Source organism: Leucoraja erinacea, chromosome 29 (assembly GCF_028641065.1).
Source record: "Leucoraja erinacea ecotype New England chromosome 29, Leri_hhj_1, whole genome shotgun sequence".
Classification (NCBI taxonomy): Eukaryota; Metazoa; Chordata; class Chondrichthyes; order Rajiformes; family Rajidae; genus Leucoraja; species Leucoraja erinaceus.
Genome location: NC_073405.1, coordinates 5,504,222 through 5,524,578, shown reverse-complemented (window position 1 = coordinate 5,524,578; position 20,357 = coordinate 5,504,222). Strand labels below are relative to the sequence as shown.

General features: G+C 51.9%; 1 protein-coding gene across 1 annotated transcript in view; it reads left to right on the top strand.

Annotated features, from left to right (window-relative positions):
* Positions 1 to 20,357, top strand: part of LOC129710928 (F-BAR domain only protein 2-like) — a 68,822-nt gene that overhangs the window by 45,644 nt on the left and 2,821 nt on the right. Inside the window, exons 16-25 of the mRNA XM_055658235.1 lie at positions 2,232 to 2,289; positions 3,978 to 4,069; positions 6,111 to 6,443; positions 8,003 to 8,115; positions 9,347 to 9,467; positions 10,290 to 10,401; positions 11,932 to 12,087; positions 14,821 to 14,953; positions 16,274 to 16,467; positions 18,713 to 18,777. Coding sequence (XP_055514210.1) covers positions 2,232 to 2,289; positions 3,978 to 4,069; positions 6,111 to 6,443; positions 8,003 to 8,115; positions 9,347 to 9,467; positions 10,290 to 10,401; positions 11,932 to 12,087; positions 14,821 to 14,953; positions 16,274 to 16,467; positions 18,713 to 18,777 — 1,377 coding nt within the window. The remainder of the gene's footprint in view (positions 1 to 2,231; positions 2,290 to 3,977; positions 4,070 to 6,110; positions 6,444 to 8,002; positions 8,116 to 9,346; positions 9,468 to 10,289; positions 10,402 to 11,931; positions 12,088 to 14,820; positions 14,954 to 16,273; positions 16,468 to 18,712; positions 18,778 to 20,357) is intronic.

Sequence of the window (20,357 nt, the reverse complement as noted above, 5' to 3'; positions counted from 1 at the left end):
CGTATGTTGCAAAACATACTTGGCGAATAAAATTTGATTCGGATTCAGGAGGAGGCCATTCGGCCCTTCGAGCCAGCACCGCCATTCATTGTGATCATGGCTGATCGTCCCCAATCAATAACTCATGCCTGCCTTCTCCCCATATCCCTTGATTCCACTAGCCCCTAGAGCTCTATCTAACTCTCTCTTAAATCCATCCAGTGACTTGCCCTCCACTGCCCTCTGTGGCAGGGAATTCCACAAATTCACAACTCTCTGGGTGAAAAAGTTTTTTCTCACCTCAGTCCTAAATGGCCTCCCCTTTATTCTAAGACTGTGGCCCCTGGTTCTGGACTCGCCCAACATTGGGAACATTTTTCCAGTTCCTATTGAACTGGATTATGTCGTTTGCCAAATGCTGTGTGTGTGTGTGTGTGTGTGTGTGTGTGTGTGTGTGTGTGTGTGTGTGTGTGTGTGTGTGTGTGTGTGTGTGTGTGTGTGTGTGTGCGTGTATTTGTGCGCGTGTGTGTGTGCGCGCGTGTGTGTGCGCGTATGCGTGTGTGTGTGCGCGTATGCGTGTGTATGTGCGTGCGTGGGTGTGTGCGCGTGTGTGCGTGCGTGTGTGCTAGTGCGTGTGCGCGTGTGCGTGTCCGTCTGCGTGTGTGCGTGCGTGTCCGTCTGCATGTGTGTGCGCGTGTGTGTGTGTGTGCGTGTGCGTGTGTGTGTGTGTGTGCGCGAGTGTGTGTGTGTGCGCTTGTGTGTCTGCGTGTGTGTGTGCGTGCGTGTGTGTGTCCGTCTGTGTGTGCAAGTATGTGCGTGTATTTGTGTGAGTGTGTGAGTGCGTGCGTGTGTGTATGACCCTAATAAAACACAATTGGTGCTGACCTTTCCTGACAATGTACTTGAACCATTTTTGCAGTGTTGTGTTTTATACAACATCATTTTCATCTACAGCATGCCATCAAAACTCTTCTAATCTTTCAACTAAGCTTTTCTCATTCACAACAAGTGAAGCCTCTGTAACTGGTTGTGTGTGACTTTTCCCAAACACATTGTATGATGGCAGTAGCAACCAAAGATCTTAGTAGCGACTGACTCCTTAACCCAACCCCCGCTTTGATTGTTTGACCTGTATGCCCACTGATCTGCTCACTGACCTTGGTAACTTTCTCCAGAACAATATGTTCCACTCTATTCACCCGGGTTTACTGAGTTGTCAAATACTGGGAGCTCCCCCCCCCTCCCCCTCTCACCCCCTCCCCCCTCCTCCCCCCCCCCCGTCCCACCCCCCCCCCCCGAATCCCCCCCCCCCCCCCTTTTTGCTCTCACTGTCCAGAGACCATTACATTTTCAACACATAGGGACGCAAAGTGCTGAAGTAACTCAGCGGGTCAGGCAGCATCTCTGGTGAAAAAGGGCAGGTGAAGTTTTGGGTCAGCACCCTTCTTTAGACTTTACTTCAGTCTAACAACTTTTACTGATTTGACTGATTCTATGCCACCTTGTCACCTTCCCCCCAGCTAACAATGGACCACGTGTTTAAGAAAGAACCGCAGATGTTGGTAAAATCGACACAAGGTAGACGCAAAGTGCTGGAGTAACTCAGCGGGCGAGGCAGCACCTCTGGAGGGAAGGAATTGGCGACGTTTCGGGTCGAGACCCTTCTTCAGACTGATGTCAGGGGAGGGGGCAGGACAAAGAAAGAATGCAGGCGGAGACAGTGGGACCGGTGGGAGAACTGGGAAGGGAGGGGGTAATGAAGAGAAAGAGCAAGGGCTACCTGATGTTAGGGAAGTCAACATTCATACCACTGGGGTGCAAACTACCCAAGCAAAATATGAGGAACTGTAATATGAAATAAACTGTACTATGAAAATAATAGGAACAAAATATGAGTACACTCTGACAATGGAGGAGGCCCAGGACAGAAAGGTCAGATTGGGAATGGGAGGGGGAGTTGAAGTGCTGGGCCACCGGGAGATCAGCTTGGTTAAGACCGACTGAGCGGATTCTACATCTCTTAACCATCATCTGCTTTGATCTGCCGTTTTCACACCTTGCCCTTCCATATCTCTAGACTGCCTCTCCCCAGAGTCCCAGTCTGAAGAAGGGTCTCGACCCGAAACGCCACCCATCCCTTCATTTTGTGAGTTACTCCAGCACGTTGTGTCTACCTATTGGCATGAACTAGCATCGGCAGTTCTTTGCTTCGACATTTTGAACAGGCTTTTTGACCCTGCTTTCTGTGTTAGTTGCAGATGTGGAGATGACAGCCTACCAGTTCAGCGCTCCAAGCTCCGAGCTCAACAGGTAGGTCAACCCCTGGGACAGGGGGAAACTTTGGGGTGAGTGCAAAATAAGTGGGGCCTTTGGCCCACACACCAGGGACAATTTACATTTATACCAAGACAATTAGCCTGCAAACCTCCTGCACGGCTTTGGCATGTGGGAGGAAACCGGAGCTTCCCGGAGAAATCCCACGCTGGTCACAGAGGGGAGAACGTACAAACTCTGTACAGACAACACCTGTAGTCGGGATCGAACCTGGCGCCATGAGGCAGCAAGTCTACCGCTGCCAATATGCCGTGCCATATTGTGGTCTTTGGTGGTAGACACAAAACGCTGGAGTAACTCAGCGGGACAAGCAGCATCTCTGGAGAGAAGGGACGGGTGACGTTTTCGGTCGAGAAGGGTCTCCTCCCCTTCCATTCCTTCTCTCCAGAGAGGCTGCCGGTCCCGCTGAGTTCCTCCAGCATTTTGTGTCTTATCTTCAGTGTAAACCAGCATCTGCAGTTCCTTCCTGCACTCGTGGTCTTGGTGTCTTGATTCCGGGATTTCTCGATGTTGATGGGAGACGAGGGCAACAGCAATGCCTGACATGCCAGTTAGTCACTCCGAGACAAACCCTCCCAATCTCTGTTCATCCCTCCACCCCCTCCTGGTCAATGCTCGATGGTTCTGTATTATCACATGTACAGAGTAATTCTCTTTTTGCATGCAGTTCACTGAATTAGACAATAGACAATAGGTGCAGGAGTAGGCCATTTGTCCCTTCGAGCCAGCGCTGCCATTCAATGTGAACATGGCTGATCATCCCCAATCAGTACCCCGTTCCTGCCTTCTCCTCATATCCCCTGACTCCGCTATTTTTAAGAGCCCTATTTAGCTCTCTCTAGAAAGCATCCAGAGAACCTGCCTCCACCGCCCTCTGAGGCGGAGAATTCCACAGTCTCACCACTCTCTGTGAGAAAAAGTGTTTCCTCGTCTCCGTTCTAAATGGCTTACTCCTTATTCTTAAACTGTGGCCCCTGGTTCTGGACTCCCCCAACATTGGGAACATGTTTCCTGCCTCTAGCGTGTCCAAGAATTATGACTACACATAAACACAATCCCAGATTGAGTAGGAAGTATATAGGAATAGCCCACTGAGACCGCGTACAAGAGTCACCAGGTTTTGATGCCTTTACCAAAGTGCAAGCCGCAGCAGGCCCTAAGGGCCCGTTGTCCTGGCAACGGGGCCTCCAGCCGTAGCCCCCGCCTAGATCATCTCGGGGACGAGCGGGAGCCGGGCCCGGTGGCTCCCTCTACTGGTTGCCAGCCGAGCGAGCCGGGCCTGTTGCCCCCACACCCCCAATCCATCTTCTCCTCTTTCTTCTCCGTTCCTTTTCCTTCTCATAAGAGTCACACAGCGTGGAAACAGGCCCTTCGGCCCAACTTGCCTACTCCGACCAACATGTCCCTTCCACACTAGTCCCACCTACCTGCGTTTGACTCGTATCCTTCTAAACCTGTCCTGACCATGTACCTGTCCAAATGCCTCTTGATCATTGCAATAGTCGCTGCATTCTCTCCCCTCACAACCTCCCTAAACTTCCAATGATTGAAGGTTGATCACCATTTCCAATTTAGTGAAGGTTCATCCTCACAGTTGTGCTGGAACTCCCAGATCTATTTGACCTCAGGTATTTAGTTATTGTTGTGGTTTTTTGTCTCCGCAGCAGGCCCGCCATCTCCCAGAACGGCATCAGCTTTCTGGACCCACTGTTCGGGGCATCAGCAGAAGCCATGTTCGACAAGTTCAATCTCCCAGGTAAAGGGCATTGTTCCAATCGGCTGTCGTGTTCAATAGACAATAGGTGCAGGAGTAGAGGCCATTCGGCCCTTCGAGCCAGCGCTGCCATTCAATGTGATCATGGCTGATAATCCCCGATCAGTTCCTGCCTTCTCCCCATATCTCCCGACTCCGCTCTCTCTTGAAAGTACACACACTTGGGACAATTTACATTTATACCACGAGAATTGACCTACAATCATTGATTGATAGTTTAGTTCAGTTTAGAGATGCAGCACGGAAACAGGCCCTTCGGCCCATTGACTCCACGCCAACCAGCGATCCCCGCACATTCACGCGATCCTACACACACAAGGGGCAGTTTACATTTACACCAAGCCAATTAACCCACAAATCTGTACGTCTTTGGAGTGTGGGAGGAAACCGAAGATCTCGGAGAAAACCCACGCAGGTCACGGGGAGAACGTACAAACTCCATACGGACAAGCACCCGTAGCCAGGATCGAACCCGGGTCTCTGGCGCTGTAAGGCAGTAGATTGAGACAGTGAGAGCATTAGAAGCAAGAGGGAGGGGAGGTACCTGCGAATCTGACATCTAAATAAATCAGGGGCCGGCACACCTGGATTCCAGTCCCAGTCCAAGTCCCAGACCGAGTGTCTGGAGATGAGTCTCGAATCGAATCCACAAAATCGAATTCTTTGCCGCAGAAGTCTGTGGAGGCCAAGTCAGTGGATATATTTAAGGCAGAATTAGATAGATTCTTGATTAGTTCGGGTGTCAGGGGTTATGGGGAGAAGGCAGGAGAATGGGGGTGAGGAGGGAGAGATAGATCAGCCGTGATTGAACGGCGGAGTGGGCCGAATGGCATAATTCTACTCCTATCTCTCGTGATCTTATGAAACGTCACCTTTTCCACGTTCCCCAGAGATGCTGCCTGACCTGCAGAGTTCCCCCAGCACTTTTGTGTATTAACAGGCATCTGCTGTTGCTTGTTGCTTGTTTGTCAGCCATGATTGAATGTCGGAGTAGGCTCGATGGGCCGAATGGTCTAATTCTGCTCCTATAACTTATAACCTTAAGGTCCATCTTGTTGGAAATTCCATTCTCCCTGCCCTCACTAAAATCACTCCTCCTTCTCCTCTTTTTCTTTCTCTCCCCTCCCCCCCCTCTCTCTCCTCCCCCTCCCCCCCTCTCTCTCTCTCCCCTCTCCCCCCCTCTCTCTCTCTCTCTCTCTCTCTCTCTCTCTCTCTCCCTCTCCCCCCCTCTCCCCTCTCTCTCTTTCCCCCTCTCTCTCCCCCTCCCCTCCCCCCCTCCTCTCCCCCCCCCCCTCCCCTCCCCTCTCCCCCGCCTCTCCCCTCTCCCCCCCTCTCCTCTCCCCCCCCTCCCCTCTCCCCCTTCTCCCTCCCTCTCTCCCCCCTCCTCTCTCTCCCCCCCCTCTGCCCCCCCATCCCTCTCCCCCTCTCTCCTTCCCCCCCCCTCCTCCCTCCCCTCCCTCTCCCTCCTCTCCTTCACCCCCCTCCTCTCCCCCTCTCTCCCCCCCTCCTCTCCCCCCTCCCTCCCCCTCCCCTCTCTCCCCCTCCCCCCTCCTCCTCCCTCCTCCCTCCCCCTCTCTCTCCCTCCCCCCTCCTCTCCCCCCTCCCTCCTTTCCCTTCCCCCCCCCTCCTCTCCCCCCCCTCCCCCTCCTCTCTCCCCCTCTCTCCCCCTTCTCTCTCCCCCCTCTCCTTCCCCCCCTCCTCTCCCCCCCCTCCTCTCCTCCCTCTCTCCTCTCTCCCCCCCCCCTCCTTCCCCCCCCCCTCTCTCCCCCCTCTCTCTCTCCTCTCTCTCTCCCCCTCCCTCTCTCTCTCTCTCTCTCTCTCTCTCTCTCTCCCCCTCTCCCCCCCCTCTCTCCCCTCCCACCTCCCTCTCCCTCCCTCTTCCCCCCCCCCCCCCCCCCTCTCCCTCTCTCCCTCCCCCCCCTCTCTCTCCCTCTTTCTCTCTCTCCCCCCCTCTCTCTCTCTCTCTCTCTCTCTCCCCCTCTCTCCCCCTCTCCCCCCCTCTCTCTCCCCCCCCTCCCCCCTCTCCTCGGCCTGGACTCCCCGTCGCTGCCGACCACCGAGGGCTCGTCTCCGTCCCCCGAGTCCAGGCCGTGGACGCCTCAGCCCGTCACGCCACCCGTCTCGCTGTCCCTCAGCAGAAGCTTCACCCCGTCCTTCGACGAGGCTCTCCCTCACGCCGCCTGCGGCCGGCGGTCTGCTGACGGTTTCACCACCGCTGACCCTCAGCTGGGCCCGGAGAGGAGCTGCAACCCAGCGTCCGACAGGCACCGGGCAGCGGCAGAACCTCGTGCGACGGTTGAACTCCCCACGCTCAGCCTCCAGGCACTGGCTGCCACCATCGCTCCAACCGCTACAGGTATCTCTTTTTCTCCTTTTCTACCCCCTGACTAAAGGTGTTCCTCCTCACCTCCTTTAAACTGCAAGCATCAAGAACGTGCAAACTCCACACGGACAGCATCCGAGGTCAGGATCGAACCCAGGTTTGGTTTAGAGGTACAGCGCGGAAAACCCACGCGGTCACGAGGTGAACGTACAAACTCCGTACAGACAGCACCCCTAGTCAGGATCGAACACGCATCTGTAGCGCTGTGAGGCAGCACCTCCACCGCTGCGCCCACAGTCAGTACCTGGCAATCACTCTTGATGCTACCAGGGCAATGGCAAGTAGCTAAATACAAAAACAAATCACCCGTTACACTGTGCCATCAAGAAGGGTTTCTGCCCGACATAGTCCGCGTCTGAAGAAGGGTTTGTACCTTCTCCCCGTGACCTGCGTGGGTTTCCCCCGGGTGCTCCGGCTTCCTCCAAAGACGTACAGGTTCGTCGGTTCGTAATTGGCTTCTGTAAACTGGGGTCCCTAGTGTGTTGGACTGTGCTAGTGTACGGGGATCTCTGGTCGGGGCGGACACGTTGGGCGGAAGGGCCTGTTTCCGCGCTGTATATCTCTGAAACTAAAAGCAAAAAACTCAAGTTCAAGTTCAAGTGAGTTTATTGTCATGTGTCCCTGTATAGGACAATGAAATTCTTGCTTTGCTTAAGCACACAGAAAATAGTAGGCATTTACTACAAAACAGATGGACTATCATTGTATTTCCAAATGGGTGGACAAAATTGCTGGAGAAACTCAGCGGGTGCGGCAGCATCTATGGAGCGAAGGAAATTGCGTACAGTTTTGGTCTCCAAATCTGAGGAAGGACATTATTGCCATAGAGGGAGTGCAGAGAAGGTTCACCAGACTGATTCCTGGGATGTCAGGTCTGTCTTATGAAGAAAGACTGGATAGACTTGGTTTATACTCTCTAGAATTTAGGAGATTGAGAGGGGATCTTATAGAAACTTACAAAATTCTTAAGGGGTTGGAGAGGCTAGATGCAGGACTATTGCTCCCGATGTTGCGGAAGTCCAGGACAAGGGGTCACAGCTTAAGGATAAGGGGGAAATCCTTTAAAACCGAGATGAGAAGAACTTTTTTTCACACAGAGAGTGGTGAATCTCTGGAACTCTCTGCCGCAGAGGGTAGTCGAGGCCAGTTCATTGGCTGTATTTAAGAGGGAGTTAGATGTGGCTAAGGGGATGAGAGGGTATGGAGAGAAGGCAGGTACGGGATACTGAGTTTGATGATCAGCCATGATCATATTGAATGGCGGTGCAGGCTCGAAGGGCCGAATGGCCTACTCCTGCACCTAATTTCTATGTTTCTATGTAAATAGGCGACGTTTCGGGCTGGAACCCTTGACGGAAATAGGCAACGTTTCGGGCCGAAACCCGGAAGGGTTTCGTCCCGAAACGTTGCCTATTTCCTTCGCTCCATACCTTCGATTTTCCAGCATCTGCAGTTCCTCCTTAAACAGACTGTTGAATTAATCTGTGCTGTCGTTGTGTCTTATTTTGTGTGTGTCCCCCCCCCCGCCCCAGGCCCCACGAATGTTCAAGCTGACGCCTCTGTTGGAAAAGCAACTGTGGTGGCACTTCCTCGCCGACACTCAAGAAAGAAACTTCTTCCCCTTCAGCTGGAGAGCGCAGATGTGGTAGGTACTAGACCAGGGGGCCGGCAACCTACGGCCCCTGGGCCGAACGCGGCCCGTAACCCGAAATCATGGATGCTCTTGGTTCTCGGCGCCCCTCCCCCCCCCCACGCTAGGTCCCTCATTATTCTTTGCATCCCCCCCCCCCCCTCATCCGAACTCCGACACCCACCAACAATCCCGTCACTCATCGCTTCCTGGGGGGGGGGGGTGTGTGGAACACCCCATTTCAAGACACTAAGGATGACCCTGATTGTTCCTGGACTTTTTTTGCCACCAGCGCTTCCCCTCCCCCCACCCCCCCCCCCCCCCCCCCCCCACGACCATCATTCCCGGCGAGAGGGCCTGAACATCGGGGGGGGGGGGGGGGGGGGGGCTCGGGAGGACCCCGACCACAGGTGAACAACAGAGAGGAGGTTGACTGAACTTTGGTGCCTTCCCTCACAGTGGGAAACATAGAAACATAGACAATAGGTGCAGGAGGAGGCCATTCGGCCCTTCGAGCCAGCACCGCCTTTCATTGTGATCATGGCTGATCGTCCCCTATCAATAACCCGTGCCTGCCTTCTCCCCATATCCCTTGACTCCACTAGGCCCCTAGAGCTCTATCTAACTCTCTCTTAAATCCATCCAGCGACTTGGCCTCCACTGCCCTCTGCGGCAGGGAATTCCATACATTCACAACTCTCTCACCTCAAGTCTTAAATAACCTCCCCTTTATTCTAACGTTTGATTCCGCTGTGTGGGGAAGTTTATGTTAAAGTCTATCGTGTGTCGTGATCATTTTTTATTCGTCTGTGCCAAATTTCACTGCACATACGAATAAAAAATGATCACAACACACGATAGACTTTAACACAAACTTCCCCACACAGGTGGCATGTGACAATAAATGTAACTTGAAGTTGTCCTGGAATGTCACACACATCCTTTTTCTCCAGAGATATAATAATAATAATAATAATCTTATTTATATAGCACATTTTCAGTCAACTTGCATTGACCCCAAAGTGCTTCACATAATTACATTACATTTACACACAGGCAAAGGTGGGTGAAGTGTCTTGCCCCAAGGACAGTATGCACTCCAAGCGGGATTCGAACCGGCTACCTTCCGGTCGCCAGCCGAACACTTAGCCCATTGCGCCATCTGTCGTCCCGAGATGCTCCAGCACTCGGTGTTTTTCTTTGTTCAGTGGAAGATTGAACTGTTGATCTCTTGTCCCCTCTACAGTCCAGGTCCGTCAGCCCCACGGCCACTACACCGCAAAGTCCGTCTGCAGCCGCCTCCAGTTTGGCCGATGAAGCGGCTACAACACAGACCTCACGGAGTCGGGCCACTACTCCTGCCGCAAGTGCGTGTCCCTGGTCCGTTCCACCCGCGAGATCGCGCTCGGATGACACCGTGATACTGCCGTGCGAAAGCCAAACGTAGCACGCTCATCTGAGAGTCAATAGACAATAGACAATAGGTGCAGGAGTAGGCCATTCGGCCCTTCGAGCCAGCACCGCCATTCAATGTGATCATGGCTGATCATCCACAATCAGTACCCCCTTCTCCCCATATCCCCTGACTCCGCTATTTTGCTGTCCTTTGCTCCAAGTACTCCTAAGAGCTCTTCTGCAGTTTGTCGATGCTGTCTTTAAGACTAGACACCAAACAAGCACCATCTGCCTCACGGGCAAGGATAGGGCACAGTGCACGGTGGTGCAGCAGTAGAGTTGCTGCCCCACAGCACCAGAGACCCAGGTTCGATCCTGACTATGGGTGCTGTCTGTACGACCTCCCTGTGACCTGCATGGGCTTTCTCCGGGTGCTCCGGTTTCCTCCCACATCCCAAAGACCGGCAGGTTGAAAGGTTAATTGCTCCTGGTGTGTATGATAGAAACATAGGAAATAGGTGCAGGAGTAGGCCATTCGGCCCTTCGAGCCAGCTCCGCCACTCAATATGACCATTGGCTGGTCATCCAAAATTAGTACCCCGTTCCTGCTTTCTCCCCATATCCCTTGATTCCGATAGCTCAAAGAGGTATATCTAACTCTCTCTTGAAAACATCTAGAGCAAGTGTATGGGGGGGTGGGGATCGCTGGTCGGCACGGACTCGGTGGGCCGAAGGGCCTGTTTCCGTGCTGTATCTCCAAACTAAACTAATGGCTGCCTTGCCGCCCCCTACAGGCATCTCCCGAGGACCCAGCCCCGTGACGTTTGGTTGCCATGAAGCCCTGCCTGTCGCAGCTGCCTTTACAGAATGTATCGATGCATATTTCAAAGGAGGAGACTTCACCAAGTAAGTGTCTGTGTGAACAAGCACTGCTTGAGGTGACCTGGAACAAGGACTGCCTTTTCAAGCTTTTCTTTTTCCTTTTCCAAAACCAACAATCACAAGTTCAATTTCTGAGCGGCACGGTGGCGCAGCAGTGGAGTTGCTGCCTCACAGCGCCAGGGACCTGGGTTCGATCCTGTGCTGTCTGTGCGGAGTCTGCACGTTCTCCCCGTGACCTGCGTGGGTTTTCGCCGGGTGCTCCGGTTTCCCCCCACATCCCAAAGGCGCACAGTGTAGTAGGTTAATTGGCTTTGGTAAATTGTCCCTAGTGTGTGTGTGTGTATGTCGGGTAGAATGCTCCTGACATCACAATCACAGTCACGGTAATACTTTATTAGCCGAGGATGTTTTGCGATGTACGAGGAATTTCATTCGCCAAGTCAGTCATAGAAATGAAAAAGCAACAGAACACACAACACACATTTTAACATAAACATCCACCACAGTGACTCCTCCATATTCCTCACTGTGATGGAAGGAGAAAAAAATGTTCAATCTCTTCCCTTAGCTTGCCTCAATAGACAGTAGGTGCAGGAGTAGGCCATTCGGCCCTTCGAGCCAGCACCGCCATTCAGTGTGATCATGGCTGATCATCCCCAATCAGTACCCCGTTCCTGCCTTCTCCTCATATCCCCTGACTCCGCTATTTTTAAGAATCCTATCTAGCTCTCTCTTGAAAGCATCCAGAGAACCTGCCTCCACCGCCCTCTGAGGCAGAAAATTCCACGGACTCGCCACTCTGTGAGAAAAAGTGTTTCCTCGTCTCCGTTCTAAATGGCTTATTCCTTATTCTTAAACTGTGGCCCCTGGTTCTGGACTCCCCCAACATCGGGAACATGTTTCCTGCCTCTAGCGTATCCAAGCCCTTAACAATCTTATATGTTTCAATGAGAATCCCTCTCATCCTTCTAAACTCCAGAGTGTACAAGCCCAGCTGCTCCATTCTCTCAGCATACGACAGTCCCGCCATCCCGGGAATTAACCTTGTAAACCTACGCTGCACTCCCTCAATAGCAAGAATGTCCTTCCTCAAATTAGGGGACCAAAACTGCACACAATACTCCATCCAGGTGTGGTCTCACTAGGGCTCTGTACAACTGCAGAAGGACCTCTTTGCTCCTATTTTCGAGTCCTCGTGTTATAAAGGCCAACATGCCATTTGCTTTCTTCACTATAATCACAATATCACAATTAATACTTTATTAGCCGAGTATGTTTTGCAATCTCTTCCCTTAGCTTGCCTCGAAACTGAGAGATCCAGAGAGCCGGGCCACTGAGAGTGAGGAGGGCTGCCATGATCGAAGGGGAACCCGGGTGGGTCGGGTCACGTCTGAATCAAGGTCCTGACCAGAAACGTGGCTGTGTGACGTGTCCAGCACTCGAGTTACTCCAGCACTTTGTGTCTAAACTCAATGCGTTGTCTGGTTTAGTTGTGAACGCGTGCATTCTCTGGTGGGGATTGGTGAGTGTTTTGTTTTTTTTCTCCTTCCGCAGTGTCATCGTGAAGTTGACGGGGGATGTCACCATGTCCTTCCCGGCGGGAATAGTACGGATCTTCAGCGGGAACCCGTCCCCCGCCGTGGTCAGCTTCAGGCTTCTGAACGCCAACCGCATCAGCCACTTCCTGCCCCACTCCCAGCTACTGTACAGGTGAGAACTGGTGCAGATGGCCACAAGGACCTCTGCATGACTGGGTCCATTGCCAGCAGCACAATAGAGTATCCTCCTCCCCGTTGAAGCTAAAGCTCCCGAACTTGGTGGGGACGAGCGGCGCGGTGGCGCAGCGGTACAGTTGCTGCTTTACATCGGAGACCCGTGTTGGATCCTGGTTACGGGTGCTGTCTGTACGGAGTTTGCACATTTTCCCCACACTCCCCCAAGACCCACAGGTTTGTAGGTTAATTAGACTTTAAAGGGGGTGGGACATTGCAACCTTCACGTGGCCCGTCCTGTTTCAACGAATGCAATCAACCCGGCGTGCACAATCAAATAACATCAAATAGAACAAGTTGTCCACCAACTTTAGGCTTTACGCAAGAAGAAGAAGACTTTAGAGATTTTAGAGCAACAGGCCCACCGAGTCCACGCCGACCAGCGATCACCCCGTACACTGACACTAGGTGATCTACACACTAGGGACAATTTATAGAAGCCAATTGGCCTACAAACCTGTACGTCTTAGGAGCGTGGGAGGAAACCAGAGCACCTGGAGAAAACACACGTGGTCACATTGACTATAAACCCTGTACAGACAGCACCCGTGGTCAGGATCGAACCTGGGACTTTGGCGCTGTGAAGCAGCAACTCTACCATGGTTGCCGCCCCCAATTGGTTTTGGTAAAATTGTCCCTAGTGTGTAGGATAGTGCTAGTGCGCGGGGATGGCTGGTCAGCGTTAACTCGATGGGCAGAAAGGCCTGTGTCCGTGCTGTATCTCTAAAGTCTAAAGAATGTGTCGTGAAACGTTGAACGCTAGATTTGGATTAGTTACAGAGAAAGGTTGAACAAGTTAGGGCTTTATTCTTTGGAGCGCAGAAGGTTAAGGGGGGACTTGATAGAGGTCTTTAAAATGATGAGAGGGATAGACAGAGTTGACGTGGATAAGCTTTTTCCATTAGGGTAGGGAAGATTCAAACAAGAGGACATGACTTGAGAATTAAGGGACAGAAGTTTAGGGGTAACATGAGGGGGAACTTCTTTACTCAGAGAATGGTAGCTGTGTGGAATGAGCTCCCAGTGGAAGTGGTGGAGGCAGGTTCGATTTTATCATTTAAAAATAAATTGGATAGGTATATGGACGGGAAAGGAATGGAGGGTTATGGTCTGAGCGCAGGTATATGGGACTAGGTGAGAATAAGTGTTCGGCACGGACTAGAAGGGCCGAGATGGCCTGTTTCCGTGCTGTAATTGTTATATGGTTATATGGATATCATAGTTTAAGGATAAGGGGGAAATCTTTTAGGACCAAGATGAGGAAAACTTTTTTCACACAGAGAGGGGTGAATCTCTGGAATTCTCTGCCGCAGAAGGTAGTTGAGGCCAGTTCATTGGCTATATTTAAGAGGGAGTTAGGTGTGGCCCTTGTGGCTGAAGTGATCAGGGGGTATGGAGAGAAGGCAGGTACAGGATACTGAGTTGGATGATCAGCCATGATCATATTGAATGGTGGTGCAGGCAAGAAGGGCCGAATGGCCTACTCCTGCACCTATTTTCTATGTTTCTATATCTAAGTCTACAACTTCCTGAACATTACTGGGATGGAATACGGTGTGTGAAGCTTGGACATCGTATACAAATTTTAGTCTACACATAATGGAATAACATTGAGGAACTTGAGGACGTTCGAGAAATCGGGATGTTGATACCAATTTCTGGAGTGTAGAAAGAAGGAACTGCAAGGTTGTGGTTTACACAAAAAGGACACAAAGTGCTGGAGTAACTCAGCGGTGCCAGCCAGCATCTCTGGAGAGCATGGATAGATGGACGGGTGGATTCAAGTCAGGACCCTTCTTCAGTCTGAGAACTCGAGAACCATTGAGTTTAAGAAGGAACTGCAGATGCTGGGAAATCGAAGGTATAGACAAAAAGTGCTGGAGAAACTCAGCGGGTGCGGCGGCATCTATGGAGCGAAGGAAATAGGCAACGTTTCATCTCCACAGACGGCTGCGGAGGCCTCGTCAATGGGTATTCTTAAGGGGGAGATCGACAGATATTTTTTAAGGCAGAGACAGATAGATTCTTGATTGGTACGGGTGTCAAGGGTTTATGGGGAGAAGGCAGGAGAATGGGGTTGAGAGGGAAAGATAGATCAGCCACGATTGAATGGCGGAGTAGACTTGATGGGGCCGAATGGCCTAATTCTGCCCCGAGAACTTTTATGAAACATGATGGAACATTTGCACTACTGGGAACATTAAGGACAGCAGACAAAGTGTTTAAGAAGGAACTGCAGATGCTGGAAAATCAAAGGTGCTGGAGAAACTCAGCGGGTGCAGCAGCATCTATGGAGCGAAGGAAATAGGCAACGTTTCGGGACGAAACCCTTCCGGGTTTCGGCCCGAAACGTTGCCTATTTCCTTCCCGAAACGTTGCCTATTTCCTTCGCTCCATAGATGCTGCTGCTGCACCCGCTGAGTTTCTCCAGCACTTTTGTCTACCTTCAAGAACCCTCGAGTCTGAAGAAGGATCCTGATCTGAAACGTCACCTATCCATGTGCTCAGGAGATGGTCCGGGGCCCGCTGACTAAACACCAGCACTTTGTGTGGGGGGGGGGGGGTTTCCCCCCCAGTTCAGGAGGAATGTTCGACGGTTTGTTTTCAGCAGGGGGGAGGGGATGTCGGGTCGGGTCTCGTTGCCTGCCCTCTAATTCTTGTCTCTGTGCAGTGATCTGTCACAGAGTGACTCCTACGTGAAAGATTTCTGGTTGAACATGCCCGCTCTAACGGCGCAGCTACAGAAGCAGGCGGCGGAGAACCCCAACGCTTCCTACTTCAACATTAGTCTCCTCAAATACCAGGTACAGGGAAGGAAAATACTGCAGCAGTACGCAGCGCTTTAATTTGGGGAGATCGCCCATTCACACACAAAGGGGTGGTGGGCGCATGGAACCAGCTGCCAGAGCAGGTAGTCGAGGCTGGGACTATCCCAACCGTTTAAGAACCAGTTAGACAGGTACATGGATAGGACAGGTTTGGAGGGATATGGACCAAACGCGGGCAGGTGGGACTAGATGTAGCTGGTGGGCGGTGGAGGCAGGTTCTCTGGATGCTTTCGAGAGAGAACTAGATAGGGCTCTTAAAAATAGCTGAGTCGGGGGATATGGGGAGAAGGCAGGAACGTGGCATTGATTGTGGATGATCAGCCATGATCACATTGAATGGCGGTGCTGGCTGCTGTCAGAGGTAGACAAATTTGCTGGAGAAACTCAGCGGGTGCGGCAGCATCTATGGAGCGAAGGATATTGGCAACGTTTCGGGCCGAAACCCCTTCTTCAGACCCTGTCTGAAGCTGCTGTCAGAGGTAGTGGAGGCAGGCTCAGAGGGCGGTGGAGGCCGGTTCTCTGGATGCTTTCAAGAGAGAACTAGATAGGGCTCTTAAAAATAGCGGAGTCAGGGAATATGGGGAGAAGGCAGGAATGGGGTACTGATTGGGGATGATCAGCCATGATCACATTGAATGGCAGTGCTGGCTCGAAGGGCCGAATGGCCTACTCCTGCACCTATAGTCTATTGTCTAATCCCTGACACCCTTACTAATTAAGAATCTGTCAGTGGGACAGGCAGCATCTCTGGAGAGAAGGCATGGGCGACGTTTAAGAATAAGGAGTAAGCCATTTAGAACGGAGACGAGGCAACACTTTTTCTCACAGAGAGTGGTGAGTCTGTGGTATTTTCTGCCTCAGAGGGCGGCGGAGGCAGGTTCTCTGGATGCTTTCAAGAGAGAGCTAGATCGGGCTCTTAAAAATAGCGGAGTCGGGGGATATGGGGAGAAGGCAGGAACGGGGTACTGATTGGGGATGATCAGCCATGATCACATTGAATGGCAGTGCTGGCTCAAAGGGCCGAATGGCCTACTCCTGCACCTATTGTCTATTGTCTATTGTCTATAGTCAGGTACTCCGGCTACGTTTAAGAAACATTTTGACAGGTACGTGGATAGGACAGGTTTAGAGGGATATGGGCCAGGTGGGACGAGTGTGGACGGGGCATGTAGGGTCTATTTCTGGGCCTCTGGGACTCTGCGCTAGCACGAAGGGACGGATGGGCGACGGCAATTGCGACGGTCGTGGCCGCGGCTTGCGTTGCCGGTGACGACCGCTCCGTGCATGTCTTTGCAGGTGTCTGCGGCCGACTGCCCAGCCGCCCCGCTGAGGGTCGCCGCTCGCTGGAAGTGCGAGACTGCCCGCACGGAGGTGGCGATGGACTACCACTACGCTGGCGAGAGCGCCTCCATGGTGCTCCACAACCTCCACGCCCTGCTGCCCCTGGAGGGAGCCGTCCGCAACATCCACTCACACCCTCCCGCTGCCTGGTGAGGCCCCCCCGACTCCACCACGCGTCCCACCGCCAGGCTTTTCATTCATCTATGTTCATGTCGCTCGTGTGTCTGCTGTTCCTGGGTAGACAAAAGTGCTGGAGAAACTCAGTGGGTGCAGCAGCATCTATGGAGCGAAGGAAATAGGCAACGTTTCGGGCCGAAACCCGGAAGGGTTTCGTCCCGAAACGTTGCCTATTTCCTTCGCTCCATAGATGCTGCTGCACCCGCTGAGTTTCTCCAGCACCTTTGATTTTCCAGCATCTGCAGTTCCTTCTTAAACACTTTGTCTGCTGTCCCTAATGTTCCCAGTGGTGCAAATGTTCCATCATGTTTCATAAAAGTTCTCGGGGCAGAATTAGGCCATTCGGCCCCATCAAGTCTACTCCGCCATTCAATCGTGGCTGATCTATCTTTCCCTCTCAACCCCATTCTCCTGCCTTCTCCCCATAATCCCTTGACACCCGTACCAATCAAGAATCTATCTGTCTCTGCCTTAAAAAATATCTGCCGATCTCCCCCTTAAGAATACCCATTGACGAGGCCTCCGCAGCCGTCTGTGGCGGTGAATGCCACAAGCACGAAGTGCAAACACACGCAGTGAAATTAGTATCACCCAAGTAGTCCAGTCGAGCATTGCCACTTGCTCCAGTTGTTGTGCACAGCAGGAGAGTTGCTGCCTCACAGCGAATGCAATGCTCGGGACCCGGGTTCGATCCCGACTACGGGCGCTGTCTGTACGGAGTTTGCACGTTTCTCCCCGTGACCTGCGTGGGTTTTCTCCGAGATCTTCGGTTTCCTCCCACACTCCAAAGACGTGCAGGTTTGTAGGTTAATTGGCTTATTGTCCCTAGTGGGTGTAGGATGGTGTTAGTGTGCGGGGATCGCTGGTCGGCGCGGACCCGGTGGGCCGAAGGGCCTCTTTCCGCGCTGAATCTCTAAACTAAACTAAACCCACGTCCCTCTCCTCGCCCGTCCACGTTTTACGAGGGCACACCCCGTGGCCAACTTCGAGGTAAACCAGACTCCGGTTCCCTCGTCTCTCTGACCGGCATCGCTCTCCTCTCCCGTTGCGCCGGTCTCCGACTACGCCCTCCCGCTCTCTGGTCTTCAGGGGGGACGAGCAACTACGGCTCGGCGCTCCCCCTGCAGGCCGCGGTCCGCTGGGTCCTCCGGGCAAGCGATAACAGTGGCACAGCAGGTAGAGCTGCTGCCTCACAGCGCCAGAGACTCGGGTTCGATCATGACTACAGACGCTGTCTGGGCTGAGTTTGCACGTTCTCCCTGTGACCTGCTTGGGTTTTCTTCGGGTGACCCAGTTTCCTCCCACGCTTTCGTTCTGAATGAATGATTTAGGGCTAACGGAATCAAGCGATATGGGGAAAAAGCAGGAACTGATTTTGGATGATCGGCCATGATCATATTGAATGGCGGTGCTGGCTCGAAGGGCCGAATGGCCTACTCCTGCACCTATCAACAAAATAGTGAGAGTACAGAGGAGATTTACTAGAATGTTGCCTGGGTTTCAGCAACTAAGTTACAGAGAAAGGTTGAACAAGTTAGGGCTTTATTCTTTGGAGCGCAGAAGGTCAAGGGGGGACTTGATAGAGGTCTTTAAAATGATGAGAGGGATAGACAGAGTTGACGTGGATAAGCTTTTCCCACTGAGAGTAGGGAAGATTCAAACAAGGGGACATGACTTGAGAATTAAGGGACAGAAGTTTAGGGGTAACATGAGGAGGAACTTCTTTACTCAGAGAGTGGTGGCTGTGTGGAATGAGCTTCCAGTGAAGGTGGTGGAGGCAGGTTCGATTTTATCATTTAAAAATAAATTGGATAGTTATATGGACGGGAAAGGAATGGAGGGTTATGGTCTGAGCGCAGGTAGATGGGACTAGAGGAGATTATGTGTTCGGCACGGACTAGAAGGGTCGAGATGGCCTGTTTCCGTGCTGTAATTGTTAGATGGTTATATTTTCTATATTTCAATGTTTCTATGTTGGTATGTTAATTGCCTTCAGTAAAAAATATCGTAAATTGTCCCCTTAAAGTGTCGGATAGTGCTAATGTACGGGTTGATTGCTAGTTGGCATGGACTCGGTGGGCTGAAGGGCCTGTTTCCGCGCTGTATCTCTAAAGTCTAAAGACTGGCTCAGCGGCTCCCCCTGCAGGCTGCACGTGTAGGGGCATCTTCATCCTTTGTAGATCTTCACAAGTTAACCTCCTGCTTTTCTTTGTGAAGGAACTCCAAACAGAAGAGGCTGCGATGGAAGCTTCCGGATATCAGCGCCCTGTCCGAAACTGAAGGTAGGGAATCTGTGGGGGCAGAGCGTGTCAGAAGGAACCGCAGATGCTGAAGATAAAGCTGGAGTAACTCAGCGGGTCAGGCAGCATCTCTCGACCCGAAACGTCACCCATTTCTTCTCTCCAGGGATGCTGCTTGACCCGCTGAGTTGCTCCAGCATTTTGTGTCTACCTTCGATTTCACCAGCATCTGCACTTTATTTCTTATTAGATCATTGTTAGAAATAGTTAGGGCAGAGTTTGTACAGATTTGGGGATGTGCATTAGCCCTGATCTAAACGGAATACCTGGGTTGAACCAAACCTCCCCAAATATTCATTGGTGTCCCGATCGCTGGAACTTTCTGATCTTTCTGATCAATCGAACAACCCCGCAGCAGCTTAAGCTTGGGCTGATGGAAAGGCCGTTTATGCGGAAAAAAACTCCTATAGCTCACGAACCTTCTACTGTTCTATGTTATGCCCTATTTTATCAAGAAAGAACAAGGGAAAGAACAAGGTGATGTTTCAGATTGAGACACTCAGTCTGAAGAACGGTTTTGGCCTGAAACGTCACCTATTCCTTTTCTCCAGAGATGCTGCCTGACCCGTTGAGTTCCTCCTGCATTATTTTGTGACTATCTTCGGTGTAAACCAACACCTGCAGTCCCTTCCTACACAAGACTGAAGTCTGAATGGTGGCCGATTAGGAAAAGGGGGAGATGCAACGAGACCTGGGTGTCATGGTACACCAGTCATTGAAAGTAGGCATGCAGGTGCAGCAGGCAGTGAAGAAAGCGAATGGTATGTTAGCATTCATAGCAAAAGGATTTGAGTATGGGAGCAGGGAGGTCCTACTGCAGTTGTACAGGGTCTTGGTGAGACCACACCTGGAGTATTGCGTACAGTTTTGGTCTCCTGATCTGAGGAAAGACATTCTTGCCATAGAGGGAGTACAGAGAAGGTTCACCAGAATGATTCCTGGGATGTCAGGACTTTCATATGAAGAAAGACTGGATAGACTCGGCTTGTACTCGCTAGAATTTAGAAGATTGAGGGGGGATCTTATAGACACTTACAGAATTCTTAAGGGGTTGGACAGGCTAGATGCAAGAAGATTGTTCCCGATGTTGGGGTAGTCCAGAACAAGGGGTCACAGTTTAAGGATAAAGGGGAAATCTTTTAGGACTGAGATGAGAAAAACATTTTTTACACAGTGAGTGGTGAATCTCTGGAATTCTCTGCCACAGAATGTAGTTGAGGCCAGTTCATTGGCTATATTTAAGAGGGAGTTAGATGTGGCCCTTGTGGCTAAAGGGATCAGGGGGTATGGAGAGAAGGCAGGTACAGGATACTGAGTTGGATGATCAGCCATGATCATATTGAATGGCGGTGCAGGCTCGAAGGGCCGAATGGCCTACACCTGCACCTATTTTCTATGTTTCGATGTAAAATCGAAGGTATGCTGGAGAAACTCAGCGGGTGCAGCAGCATCTATGGAGCGAAGGAAATAGGTAACGTTTCGTCCCGAAACGTTGCCTATTTCCTTCCCGAAACGTTGCCTATTTCCTTCGCCCCATAGGTGCTATTGAATGGCGGTGCAGG